Genomic DNA, 13,770 nt, shown 5'->3' on the forward strand with positions numbered 1-13,770 from the left:
TGTATCTTAATGAGGCATGTGTTGCCGTTTATTGTTATTGAGTTTAGTTAACATGGTTAACTGCTTTTGAAAGTCATACAATAAACCTCTGACGCTTTGTGAGAGGTCCCTCCCTGTGTCACAGAGAGAAAGCTGTAGGAATATACATACAGTATATCTTATTGGCAAGTAGATATGTTTTAGTAAGTACATTCTCCTCTACCAGGTACTCATGTACAATATACATGTTAAAAATATAGTTTGTTTGCATTGCGATCACCGTTTTTTCCTTTTTTTGTTTGTTCAGGTTGAAATTATTCACATTTAAGTGTTACAGGTTCTTGAATGGCGGTGAAACTAAAGAGCACTGTGTTGTTTTATTAATAGCTATCACATACACATAGGCATATGCATAGAAGGCACGTCTATGCATCTAAATTGCTTACATGGTTAATGGAAAGCAGTTTTATCATCAGGGAAGAAAACAAAAAAAGAATGTATACAAGACATACACACATTTCCCCGCACACACACAAGACAGAAGAAAAAACAAACACCACAAACAAGCACTCCACAAAACATCAGACGAAGAAAGTACATCCGTTTGACGATAAAACTGCATACAGTACAACAAAGTACAGAAGATCTCATAACTCAGTCAATGGATGGCGTTCACCCGGGAGGAGACGAATCAAAGAACACTTGCCGTGAAGCAGCAGCCGGGTTTCAACAAAGAGTCCACCGCTGGGGAGGAAGCAGCCCCAGAAAAAAAAAAAAAAAAATACACTGATTTCATGGTTTTTAATGCTATAAGGAGGAAGCGTTTCAATCCTGGATCAGTGTTTGTTGATAAATGTTCCTCAAGGCAAACAGCAAACCTGCTTCTTCCTTTTTCTTTTTTTCAGATGCCGAGTCAGCATTGTTACAGTAAGTTCAATCGCAAGACCGCAGCTCCTCAAGGCGTAGTGATGGTAAGCAAGTTGGCAGAAGATGGAAAGGCTTCACAAAAGAAATAATCTCAGGCCACACGTTTGAAATGAGTGTTCAGAAATAATACAAGTATTAGCATTCATTTAAAAAAAAAAACTGCAGCTGAATGTAAGGAAGGAGTTAAAGGAAATGTTTGACATTTTTGGAAAAATCTCACACGTTACACTTATTATTGAGAGTCTATGCCAAATAGCTTAGCTTAGCATTAAGACTGGGAGCAAAGGAAAACAGCTAGCCTTGCAGTCTGAAGAGGACAACACTTTTGGATAACTTTGCAAACTTTTTTTTCACTTATACATTTCAATTTTGTACAGATCCCAACTTCGGAGGGGGCCAGCCTAGTATTTTTCAGTTTTAATGCTAAGCTAGGCTAATTAGCTGCTGGTTGTAGCTTCATATGAGTGGTGTTGATCTTTCTGTAAAAGGTACATTTCTCCCACCAAACTGTTATCATATCAAGGAAATGTTAGACAAAGCCAGACAAGTTGTTTCAACCTGTTTACAGTCTTTATGCTAAGCAAGGCTAGCTAGTTCAACCTGTTCCAGCTGAAAAGCTCCACTAGGCTAACTGACTCATGGCCTAAGCTTCACATTCAGCACTGGAAAAAAAACATGAGAAGTGTCAATGGCGGAGTTACTGGGACTATTTCTAGCTGGTAGAAGTGACCTTCTTGTGTTTAGGCATCAAGTTAGGGGAGGACACAGTCTTTGTGCTAAGCTAAGCTAATCAGCTATAGCTTTCACTTACCATCTTTCATACAAAGCTAGGCTAATCAGCTGCTTATTGTAGCTTCATATTTAGCACACCAACTTGGGATAGGTAATCCTCATTCAACAGCGGAAGGCTAGATGTTTTGGGTCTTCATGCTAAGCTAAGCTAAGATAATCCACTGAAGACAACAGTTTCATATTTAGCATTTCTGTTTCTGTTCACTTTAAACCATTAGCCTTCAGAATCAAGCTAGCTTACTACTACTGATTCCATTCCCTAAGCCAAGCTAAGCTATTTAGCTGTCAGAGAAAGCATATTCATAAGCAAACAGACTTAAGACTTGCCTTAGTAGGCATTTGCTAGTTTTTCTTCTGTTTCCAGTCTCAGTGTTAAGCTAAGCTAATCGACAGTAGATGTGGAAATACCTCAAACATTTGAGGCTGCTTGTTCTTCTCTCATATCAATGGTTGGTTTGGCAGGTAGTTTCTTTGACCGAGAGCAGTGACTTCCTTAAGTCTGCTAGATGCTTCCCTCTGTTTCCATTCTTTGTGCTAAGCTATGCTAATCGGCCATTACTTTAAATGTAGTTCACAGGCACGAGAGTGGTTTCGATCTGTCATTTTACAGTTTGCAAATTGAAAAGGCAAATTTCCCAAAATGTGAAGCTTTTCCTTTAAATGGTTTAGTTTGATTAACAGCAACAGGAAAATAAGGAAATACTTTCAAATAGAAACCTGCAGAGATTAGTGTGAGTGAGTGCGTTGGTATGAACTTCTTACTCAACAGGGTCGACAATCTACAACCACAACAGTGACTTTTTATATTGCCAAAGCTGGGAAATGTGCGATTGCTTCGTAAAACAGTGAATCTTAAAATTAAGTACAAATGGTGCACAGAATAGTTAATGGCAATACACAAAAGGCAATTGTCTTTTAAGGAAAAACAGAAAATATGACAGAAAGAAAGTAATATGCGCTTTATAAAAAAAACCAAAAGTTTTTTGGGGCAGTCGTGCGCCTGTTGCAACTGAGAAACACAACAGACTCCCCTGAAATCTTAATGCGTCGTCACACTGACTTTGACGTCGTAGTAGTGCAGGCATACCGAACTCCTCCCAAAAACCCCGGATGAGATTTGGAAAATCCACCCAGGGGAATCGAGGCTCGTCTGTAGCGGTTAATGCTGCTAAATAAAAGCGCAGCAGTAAGGGCATTCGGCTTGAGCTCAGGAATGGTTAACTAACAAACACTGAACAACCAAAAAGGGTCATTCACATGCCGAACAGCCTGAAATAAAGTTTCTCAACGAGGCACAAAAAAATAAAAAATAAAATAAGGAATCCTTGTTTTTAAGTTTACAAATCATTAGTAAATATTGTTATTACACTACAATGCCAATAGTTCTTCATTCAGAAACATTATTCTATATAACACAGTGAAAACTAGGCAATAATCACTGGAAACTTTGCCTGACTTTAGTCCACAAATAAGGTCTCGTCTCCCTCTGCTTTCAAGGCTGAATCGAGACTTTTAAATGGCTGAGAAATGTGGATTAAATCATTCATGGTTTTGGCACAAGCCTTTTTTTTTTTCCAGAAAACCTCTGTCTATAAACAAACAACCTACATAATAATCTTCCTTTGGTTAATAAAAAAAAAAATAGAAAAAAAGAATTGAGAGATGAGCAAAAGGTTAGGTAGGTTTTCGTCCCCTCTGAGGAGAGCGCTCGCTGTTAGCAGCCCTTGTTGGGATGAGATTAACAAAGAGCTGAACCTAACGTGTTGTTGTTTTAGTATCGTGTTAGCTTCTCAAAGGCTCTTCTGATGATCACAGTGGTTTAGATTTCATCTAGGAGGGCAAACACGGGTACAGAAGGACCCTGGAGTCTGGTCTCTCTCCGTTTATTTTTTGTGTGGAGAGGAGGGGGTATTTGTGTGTTTTTTTTTTGTTTCCATTGTTCCATGTCATTACGGTCAAGTCTCAGGCGTCAAGGTGTGGCTGGCAAAAACTGTCAGGTATCAAGATCCTGAAGGAGACACAAAGAAAATACTTACAGTGATGCCTTAAAACATGGATCATGTTTCTTGACTTACATTTTCTGCAGCGTATATATTCTCTCTGTTTTGTTTTGTCTGTAACTTTCATTGCACAAAAACATGATTTTAAATATGTGCTTTTAGTTTCGTTAGTTGCTAAGTTTTAGAATTTTTCTTTTCTGTAGCACTTTGATATTTTGTTTTTGCAAAAATGTAAATGAAAATTAAATGTATTATTATTATTTTTAATATTTCCGACCTGGTTTTTGTTATGTTGATATGTGAATGTGTTGCATCCTGAGCTGAGATGTTGTCATTTATATTCTTTAAAAGCCGTTTTACTACAATACTTTTCAGTAGTTCTGTTTGTGTGTTCTTTGTTCCTGTGTGTATTGCCTGTGTATTGAAGAGAAACCCAAGATATTGAACTGATATCTTATTGACTTCATCTGCAGAGAGAAGTGTGCCTTTATTTCAAACAGTCATTTATATGTTACTTTCATATATCGTCTTTCTCCTTACTTGCATTGAATGTAAACCATTAAAGTCTTCCTTTAACGTTTTAAGTAAACCATGAAGGCAGTGCTATTAAACGCACAGTATGTACAATCCGCCACCAGGGGGATCTTAATCAAAGCAATAACAAAATAAGACGTTGAGGATGGCAGGGACTCATGGGAGTGATTCTCTCTGCTGTGTTTTCCATCACAGTGATCTTTCTTTTAATGTGAAATCATTAGAAAGAAGCATTAGGTGTATGGAAATCATAAACATAAAAGTATCAGCTGATATTGGAGAGCGAGGACAGTACTCCTCAGTCAGAACTTTGTTCAACTATTTGTTTGTTGTGTTTCATTTAGCCACTAGGGGGCATTAGGTAGCAGTTTTGCAGGTTTTACTGTATAGAGACACGTTTAAACAGGTTTTCTTGTCATTAATCTGCTGCCCTCTGCAGGTAGAAACGAGACAGTGCCATAGATTGAAAATGGAAACAGTGAAAGATGTTAAACCCGCCACAGAGGTCAGGAAAGGTCGTGTTAACAGAGGCGTCTTTTATTTGTCGCTTTGTTTTTATAAGTAACATTCAGTATTGCAGCTTCAAATAGAGACACTCATAGCTGCAGAGTGTTGAGTATGACATGACTTTACCACTTGAGCTCTTATATTTAAGGTCATTAAAACTCCCTTAATGCTTTTAAGGATGTCAAGCCTCTTTTTATGAATCAATACTCATTTTAGGAGAGAACTTATTTAAGGTAAATCGTTTGTTTTCAATAGAAGCAGCACGCTACTTTAAATACCTGGAAGTGATAGAGCTCTGGGATCAAAGGTGAATCTCATCTGTAGCTCTTCTGCTGCTGCATCAGGCCGACGTTCTCATACACTCTGGAGCTGTCATCCCTCATCCTGGAAGAAAAACATGATTTACACTTTTTTTTAATTGAAGGAGATTCAGTTCAGTATCCCTTCATTAATAACAGCGTCACTCACTCTGTGCAGGTGGGAGTAGGAATAGGAGTGCACGGAGGCAAAGGGCTCTGCTCTCCTCCGGTCAGGTCCGACAAAGAGTACTTAATGTTGGTGTACTCGCGCCCTTTAATCTTACTTTTCTGCAGAGAAGAAGGGACAACAGGGAGGTTAGAGAGAGGAGCAGGAGGAAAAAGAAAAAGAGTAGAGAAAGTGAGTTTTGTTTTGTGCTGCACACCTGCTCCTCCTCTATGCGTCTCTGCAGTGTTTCTATGTAATGCTGCACAGCCATGTAGATGAACCTGTACTGGGCCTCCGTCTGCACCATCCCAGAGCGCTGAGAACGGACCATCTGGATGGTCTTTGGCACGTCGATGTCGCAGTCCACCCCTGGAAATTAGGACAATATTTTACATGATAAAAACAGCAGAAGTAGTATGTACAACTTAGCAGTGTATTCAGAGCAGCCTGCTAACGTTACAGCCTTCTAAAGCAGGGGTGTCCAAAGTGCGGCCCGAGGGCCATTTGCGGCCCTTCAGGGGATTTTTTTTGCGGCCGTGACTTCAAATGAAGAATCAGAAGATTTTGGCCCGAGGCCTCGATTAAGATCGGCACATTATCTTATTTTTATTTTTCATGTTAACAATATTCCTAAAATAGAAAATGTTCAGTAACATTGTTTTTTTAACTCTACAGCTTTTACTATTTTCCACATTTTTTTGTAAACTATGAAAAAAAAACAAATGCAAAGTTTTTGCAAACAAGTGGACTGTTGTTTAACCATTTAATGACCTGAGCTACATGAACCACGTTACAGGCTTGATTCTGAGAAAAAAAATAAAAATAAAGTAGAACAAAGAAATCAAAATATTTGATTTCCTTTTATTAAAGGGTTTCTTTAGCGAGCCTTTTGATTCTGACCTACAAAGAATTACTATTTTTTCAACTATATTTTAAAAAACAAAACCTGTGGCCCGCGAGCGATTCTAACACGACAATTTTGGCCCGCAAGAAAAAAAGTTTGGACACCACTGTTCTAAAGTGACAACATGCTAACATGATAGCCTCTAATGCTGAAACCTCAAATGTCCCCACTCCCCACACAACTGATTTGAAAGACAGCAGTGTGTCCTCAGTAATGTGACTCACCTTTTTCTCTGATCACATCTATCAGGATGTCGATCACTATAAACGTTCCTGTCCGCCCGATCCCTGCACTGAAGAATGTGTGACAAAGAAGAGTTAACACTTCTCCTCCATGTTCATTGATGTGTTTCATTGTTGTTGTTCATGTAAGTGTTTCCAGTGTTCGACTGGCGTGTGTGTGTGTTTACCTGCAGTGTACGGCTATAGGTCCAGCGTCCAGGATGCTCTCCTGTTTCAGGTTGACCTCCTCCAGGAAGTCGAGGACACCGCCGGGGTCGGTGGGGACTCCGTGGTCAGGCCAGGCCCTGAAGTGGTACTGCCACACGGTGCGTTCTGTGTTGCCCTGTGTACAGATTTTTCTTCCTGTTAATAACTCGCATGAAGATAATAAAAACCAGACATGTGTTGGTCCTTCCGTCATCTGTCTTTGGCTCTCAGCCCTAAAGCTTTTTGCTTTCTACTGAAGACAAAACATGTAAAAATAGATCTGCATATCTTTTTTTTTTTTTTTTTTTTAAATGCTCAGTCGTTTCTGTACCTTTAAAAAAACACGACTCAGACGATATTTTTAGAGCATTTGTTTGGGACTATTTTCAGCTGCAGATGAATCCACATTTGATTCCGTAGTGAGTATATCCAGCAGCAGGAGGGTGTGTGGGATCTCAGTCTCAGAGTCCAGTAGAGTATGAACAAGTATTATTTAACTAATATTCACTTATTAGCTTACGTTACAGTGGGACACTTAAATGATACATCAGCGTGTAATTAAAAAGTTTGACCTGAGTCTACTCACTGCTTATTTGGAAGTCACATTAGTGTGTTTAGATCACGGTCATTCTGTGTCAATTTATGTGCAATTTGAAGCTACGAGCTAACTAAAGAGCGCTAACATTAGCATGCTAACACAACAATGCAGGACGCAGGAAAACGCAGCTCAAGCCAAGGACAATATTGTCCGCAGCTTGTGTTAAATGTTGCTTAATTATGGTGCATTCTAATTGATAACTCCTGTGTGCGAATGTGAGTGGAGCGGGGGTTGGAAGTGTGTCTCTGGAGAATAGAGGAGGCGTGGCCAAACAGAAGTTTGTTTTGGTTTCATGCTGGTGCTCAAGGGCGACATCTACTGGATCAAAAAGTCGCACATTCTTCCTTTAATGATATGACATCTTTTGTCTCATGTAATGTATATAACAGTGATCGTCCATAAGCACTCCCTTCATTCAAATGTTTACACAAACTAAAAAACTGCTTACCTGGCCAACTTTGGACAGTTTGAGTTCTCTTAAGATGTAGTCGTGTGCAGCCGTCTCCTTGACGTTTCGAACGCGCATCGCTCCGTACTCCTTCAGAGCTGACATGTCGGGCCAGTACTTCACACACTTACTCTGAAAGGACACAGAAACACTCACGTTGGTGAATAAAAAAACACACACACAAAAAACACCCTGCAAACATTTCGGCTTCTTGGTGAAACAACATCCTTACTGTCCTGATGAAAAAAATAATTCCTTCATCCCCACCTTCAACTGTGATAGCTGCAGAATAAGTCATTAAAATTGTTATTTAACTGAGAAAATCTTTGACAATATTTTTGTGAGATTGAAGCTAAAATACACTAATTTCTCTTCAGCTCATCCAATGTGATCATTTTCTGTCCTTAAAAAGTATCAAGAAAATGATTAAAAAAAAGTCAAAGATAAAGTTATGATACGACGCAATCTAACGTATGAGTCTTGCTAAGTTATCGTTCACTTTCATTACCTCATCACCTTCATTGTTGTTGTTATTGCAGAGGCGGAGGGCTGTCACTCATTTGTACCCACCCACCCCGCTTATTACCTCATTTTACGTTACAAATAATGAGCCTAAAACCAACAGCCTGTTGACAATCCAAAAGAACCTGCTGACGGGAACTCTTGTTCAAAGCGCACAGAGGTCCATGGCAAACAAAAGTATTTGCGAGCCAGCTTGGAGAGTTGCGGCTCTCTTGTGTTCCCTGTGTCTCTTCACCAAAACAGGGGGCTGCTGTCTGTCCTGAATCACGGTCCTTGTTGATTTTGCCACAACATTCCTGTCTTGCTGGATCGCACCGCAAACAGCTTCAGACAGCCGGCTGCACTGATTTTGTTCATTTTTAATGAAACGGCTCGTCACAGATCGAGTGTGAACTTTTCCCCCAGGTTCAAATGAATGTTCAAACTTCAAATAAAAAGTGACAGCCCTACTGAAGGTACTTTTTTTGTAGTTTATTTGTCTATGCTTATTTCATTATTTGTCTGTTTTAATTCAAAAACTCAACAGAACATGGACATCAAATCATCGACAGCTGGAAGTCCTGTACACACTGCGCCTGCTGCATTTCTGCTCACCTTTCCCCTCTCCACCTCCTTGGTGGTCATGACGATGACTCGAGAGTTCTCCTGAAACACCATCCTCCAGAAGTCACTGATGGTGTTCTGCAGACAGCCCTGAGTGGCGATGTAGCTCTTCTTCACCTTGGTGCTGTTGCACTTTGGATCCAGCTCCGGCTGCGCACACAGACGGGGGAGAGACAAGACACAGGAGCCAAACATAAGAAGAGCACAAAGTGAATGTTAACATGTTCAGCAGCTGCAGAATGACTCCGATCATTACAGTTCTACATCTTATCCACATATTCATACAGATATCAACAAATACAGAATTAATGGTGTGTGTGTGTAGTTAAGTTTACCATGACAGCAGATGCTACCGTGATGATATTGGCGTTGATGTAGTCAGAGCCGGGCTCATTTGGGTCCCTGTCATTCAGCACCACACGAGTGTGATCGACTGCAAACACAAACGGAAACAGTTAAAAATCCACTTTTTCAGATGTGATCAGGTGAAGCTTCTGAAGGTAACATTTAGTTTTTGTTGTAGTGAAAGAAGGTTTCTCACAAGGCAGAATGTTCTTGTATCTGTTCTTGTTCTTGTTCTCTGCTCTCTGGCCTTCTTTGCGGCTGTAGAGCAGTTTGCACTCTTGCTGCTGCAACGTCTGGAAGGTGAGGGAGGGGGGGGGGGACGATTTGAAAACTTACAGCCAGTACTTCATGTCGTTTTTAGAGGAAAACTAGAACAGATCAACTGTTGAATCACACTCACCTCAAACTCCTCCCAGAAGCCCTGTTTGACCTTGTCTGTGGCCTCGGCTAGTTTGCTGAGCTCTCGAACTCGACTTTCGATCTCTGCAGCGTTAATACGAGTAGTGTTGAGGGGCTGCAGGAGGGGAGAAACAGGGGTCAGCAAAGAAGCAATGATCAGGGAAAAAAAAAGCATAGTTAGCTTACAGTTAAACAAACGTGAATATTAGACGTAGGAGGAAAACCTGTTTGAGCTGCAGCACGGTGCCCAGAGTCTCCACCATGGGGTTCTTCTTGTAGTGCTCGACCAAATCTGTCAGGGAGTCGAACTTCTCCCCTCCGCCGACGTCGTACTTCAGGTCATGCTGAGGAGAAAAAAAGTCCCAGACACTTAAGTGCAGCAGGTCGGTTATCATGAGAGACAATCAAACATTTTATGAGAAATCTCAGAGGATGCTTTTACATGCAGTCAGATTTATCTGCTACAGATCAGTATCTGGATTTCTACTCTTTCCAGACCTTTTATGGAGCCTGCTGCCTTTTATATAAGGTGTTTTTTGTGTGTGTGTGTGTTTTAATCCATTGTTGGCAAAAATTTCTCTAACTACATGTAGGTATTTTCTACTCTGGATGAGGTGGTACCTTTACATGTTTACAGCCGTAATGTTACAAATTGTTTTGACAATGTTTGAGGAAAACTTTTCTGATTTTCTACATTTTTTTTTCTCCATCCAAATTCAGAAGATCGTACAAAACAAAAGGCCTCTATATCCATGTCCTCCATGAACATTGAACGATATCATTCTCCATCAGTTCAGCACACAAAAAGGGGCTTTTTTTTTTTTTTTTTTTGGTTTGTGAGTATTGCGCATGCACACATCATAATTGCGATGGTAAAATGAAAAATGGTTCAGCTCTCGCAGTCTGTCCTCCGTCTCTCCTGATTCAGGAGAGAATAGATCAGAGGGTCTGACGGTTCAGAACAGAGAGACAGCAGCAGGATGAGAGCTGGTCTGGTGCCAGCCTGTCGACCTCCTGCTTCCATTAATTTAATGATACCGACGTTTAAAAGTCATTATGTGTTAACATGAAGGGAAATCAATATGAGGCACATTCTCACACAGCTGCACTCTGCATGAAAACAAGGACATTTATACCCGCGGTCACTGATTCACATGATGGATAAACACTGGATTATAAACATTAAGATCAACTTCTGTAGCTTCTCTACAGAAAACTCCATACAGCACAGGATTGCTTTAAGCACTGGGGGATGGTAATAATAATACAAGCTCAGTTTTTCTCTGCAGATGCTAACCGTCCAATACAATACAGTTCTTCATCAATAAATGAATGTGTGTTGTGTTCATTTGTCACCTCTGTTTAAGTATTTGATGCTACACAAACACAGAGAGTGATTTTACATATTTACTCAACGTACAGCCTCTCTTCTCTTCTCTTACTCAGCTGTCACCCTCCCTGACTTTAAACACATCTGAACAAATTTGCGCACCAAAAACAGACCATCAAGCCCTGACATCTGTATACCTCACTGTCACATCCTTATGGAAAGTAAGCAGCAACACATAGACGATACCTGGGCGGGCCGCCCGAGTATATTTCCAACCTTTTTTTTTTAAATTTAACTTTGGATTGTGAAGATGAATGTCAGAGAGGAATTATAGATAGACTTCACAGATAGACGTCCAGGCCGACTTCTCTTCTATAGCTCGCACATTACCAACATACTCCCACGACAAGTTCCCCATTATGAATCCTGCAGGCGATCCTTTTCTTTTACGGGATGTAAATTATGTGGGTTAGCTACAACTTCAGCCCTGGAGCAGACCACTAAGTCTCCTCCGTGCTGAAGCAGGAAAGGTTAACACTTTAATTTGCAGCGTCCAGGGTGAAATGCTCTCTCACATTGGTGTTACATTTGCAGCACCGGTTATGTCAAGTTAAGTTTTGTTTTCATGTCGATTACCGGTAGCTGGTTTGTTTAAGGGCAGAGAAAGTAAGGATGCAAGATGACTCACTCCACTCAGAAACTCAGCTCCGGGAAACTATGCAATGTGTATGCACAGCATAAAAACATGAGCCATGACCCCCTGCAGTACATACAGAGCATGCACTACAGATCAAAAAGAAACACACAGGGGACATGTTGGGGGGCGGGGTAAGGGGGTGTTTACCTGGCAGCGGATCATGACGTGGGTGACTTTAGGTTTGCTGTCGCTGCTGTCCGTCTTGTCGTCTCCCGTACGGACCGACAGGACGAAATCCCCCGGGTGACTCTGACTCTCTCTCACCAGGAAGCTGCCGTTCTTCCCTTTCTCCGTCAGCAGCTTCTCAGCCTCCCGTCCCGACAAGTGGCCGTGGAACCACCTGGCAACAAGTACGACAAAATACTTCAGGTTTTAAACTTGCAGCTGGTGGTTAAATTGTCTAAGAATCTAAAATGGGAACATCGTTTTTTCTACAGGGAACAAAACTACTACACAGTCACTTCCTGTTTTTGAAAGCAGGAAAAAGACAATTCCACATCAAGTCTTGTTGATGTTAAGCACCAGTTAGGATTTACTGGGGAACTGGAAGACAAAGTTTAAGTCTTGAACAAAACTCCATACCTAAATAGTGAGAAGTTTACATTCAGAAATACATCAAAGATCCCCCCCAAAAAAAGGACACTTTTTAAAAGCCTCATAAAAATGTCTTTGATCATGTCTCTTCAGGGAGCGGGTCTACATTCAGGTATCATCCAGCACGGTCCCTCACCTCTCAGAGGTGGGGTCTGCACAGTTGAGCGGATACTTGAGCTCGATGACGTCTCCGTTTTTCTCCTTCAGTTGCCCGTGATGCTCCATGTAATACTGCACCAGCTCGGCCAGGGTGGCGAACTTCTCCCCGCCGTACAGGTCGTAGTAGTCTCCCGTGTTCTGGATCTTGATGTGGGTGACCGCTCCATTTCGCCTGCGGAGAGACAACACGACGGGTTAAGGAATACGATGCATCCAGAGACACAAACAGACTCTGTCTACAGACTTGTGTTCATGCAGAAACATATTTCCACATACATAGTTCCAAGATGGCGGCGCCCTGCTCGGCTGCAGTGGCTCGTGATAGCAACAGGAATATAATGGCAAATAACCCAGTCAGTTCTGATAATTTCACAGTAAACCTGCAGCGTAGTTACTCTAAAGTAATATACGACCGCCAGGCAATTTTAGTTGTAGGTAATATCTATTTATATCTGCACCTTATTTTTATTTTTTATATGTAAATACTTGCTGCTGTTTTTATCCTGCACTACAACGGGCCAAATGCAATGAAATGTCGTTCTTATCTGCACTGTAAAGTACAAGTTTGAATGACAATAAAGAAAGTCTAAGTCTAAGTCTATATTTTCCTCACAGTCACAGGAAATGTCTGACCATGCTGCTGTTGTTTTATAGCAATTAAAAAATAATAAAGCCAAGAACCAGGTATGGACGGGCCTGTGGCACAGACCGTTCCCTGGGCCTGAGCCGGGGGGGGGGGGGGGGGGGGGGGGGCAGTACCCCTTACGGGCAAGTCTTGCTGATAACACTGCAGCTGGCTGTGGGGTCTAAACATTGTTTTAAACATCGGTATGGGCCCTGATATTCACAATCCCAGATGTTTTGCTATCTAGCATTCATCTTCTGATATGTACTGATTTGGAAACTCTTCTTTTAGATTTTAATTTTTTTATTCCTTTATTGGAATGACAGGACAGTAAATAGCGTCTGAAATCGGGGAGAGACCAGAGTGAATGAAATGGAGCAGCTGTGGACTTGACAGTTGCTAGATTCGGTCAACTCTCAACCAGAAGGTCGGGGTTCGATCCCCAGCTCCTGCAGCTACATGTCCGATGTGTCCTTGGGCAAGACACTTAACCTCTACCATCAGTGTGTGAATGTGTAGGTGTGAATTGCGGTGAAAAAGCGCTTTGAGTAGTCAGAAGACTAGAAAAGCGCTAAACAAGCTGAAGCCCATTTTCTGGTCTGTTCTTCCTTCAGCTCATTATTTTATTTTATCTGCTGCCATAACAGAAAGTTTGACATTTACTGCTTCTTAACTGGTAGATAATAAATCTCTAAAATCCAAAGTATGTGGCTCTAACTGAAGCTTTATGAGTGTCTTTTATGCTTCAGCACTTCTGATGCTGAGTGCAAGGTGTTGTGATTAAAACGAGTATACAGCACCGTCATTTAACGTCTGATAATGTGCAAGTTAGGTGGAAAAAAAAAAGGACGTTTATGTGACAGAAACCAGATAGGCGGTTAAACTGTGTTGAGTCATCGTCCGTGACCACCATT

At 41.1% G+C, this 13,770-nt stretch overlaps 1 protein-coding gene across 2 annotated transcripts in view; it reads right to left on the reverse strand.

Moving 5' to 3' along the window:
• ptpn11a (protein tyrosine phosphatase non-receptor type 11a) overlaps positions 1-13,770 on the reverse strand; it is an 18,556-nt gene continuing 4,786 nt past the window's right edge. Inside the window, exons 3-17 of one of the 2 annotated variants that reach the window (XR_002278585.3) lie at positions 12,209-12,403; positions 11,626-11,818; positions 9,676-9,795; positions 9,453-9,566; positions 9,249-9,345; positions 9,043-9,140; positions 8,699-8,857; positions 7,583-7,714; positions 6,518-6,672; positions 6,333-6,400; positions 5,422-5,573; positions 5,208-5,326; positions 5,018-5,123; positions 1,582-3,706; positions 1-1,523 (exon numbers count right to left, since the gene is read on the reverse strand). Coding sequence is in view for 1 of the 2 variants with exons in the window: in XM_020652953.3 (XP_020508609.1) it covers positions 5,054-5,123; positions 5,208-5,326; positions 5,422-5,573; positions 6,333-6,400; positions 6,518-6,672; positions 7,583-7,714; positions 8,699-8,857; positions 9,043-9,140; positions 9,249-9,345; positions 9,453-9,566; positions 9,676-9,795; positions 11,626-11,818; positions 12,209-12,403 (1,672 nt within the window). In the remaining variant the exon portion in view is untranslated. Of the gene's footprint in view, positions 3,707-5,017; positions 5,124-5,207; positions 5,327-5,421; positions 5,574-6,332; positions 6,401-6,517; positions 6,673-7,582; positions 7,715-8,698; positions 8,858-9,042; positions 9,141-9,248; positions 9,346-9,452; positions 9,567-9,675; positions 9,796-11,625; positions 11,819-12,208; positions 12,404-13,770 lie in introns of both variants that reach the window. The other variant, XM_020652953.3, reaches the window with a different exon arrangement.

The sequence above is a fragment of the Labrus bergylta genome, chromosome 17 (genome assembly GCF_963930695.1).
Source record: "Labrus bergylta chromosome 17, fLabBer1.1, whole genome shotgun sequence".
NCBI classification, from domain to species: domain Eukaryota; kingdom Metazoa; phylum Chordata; class Actinopteri; order Labriformes; family Labridae; genus Labrus; species Labrus bergylta.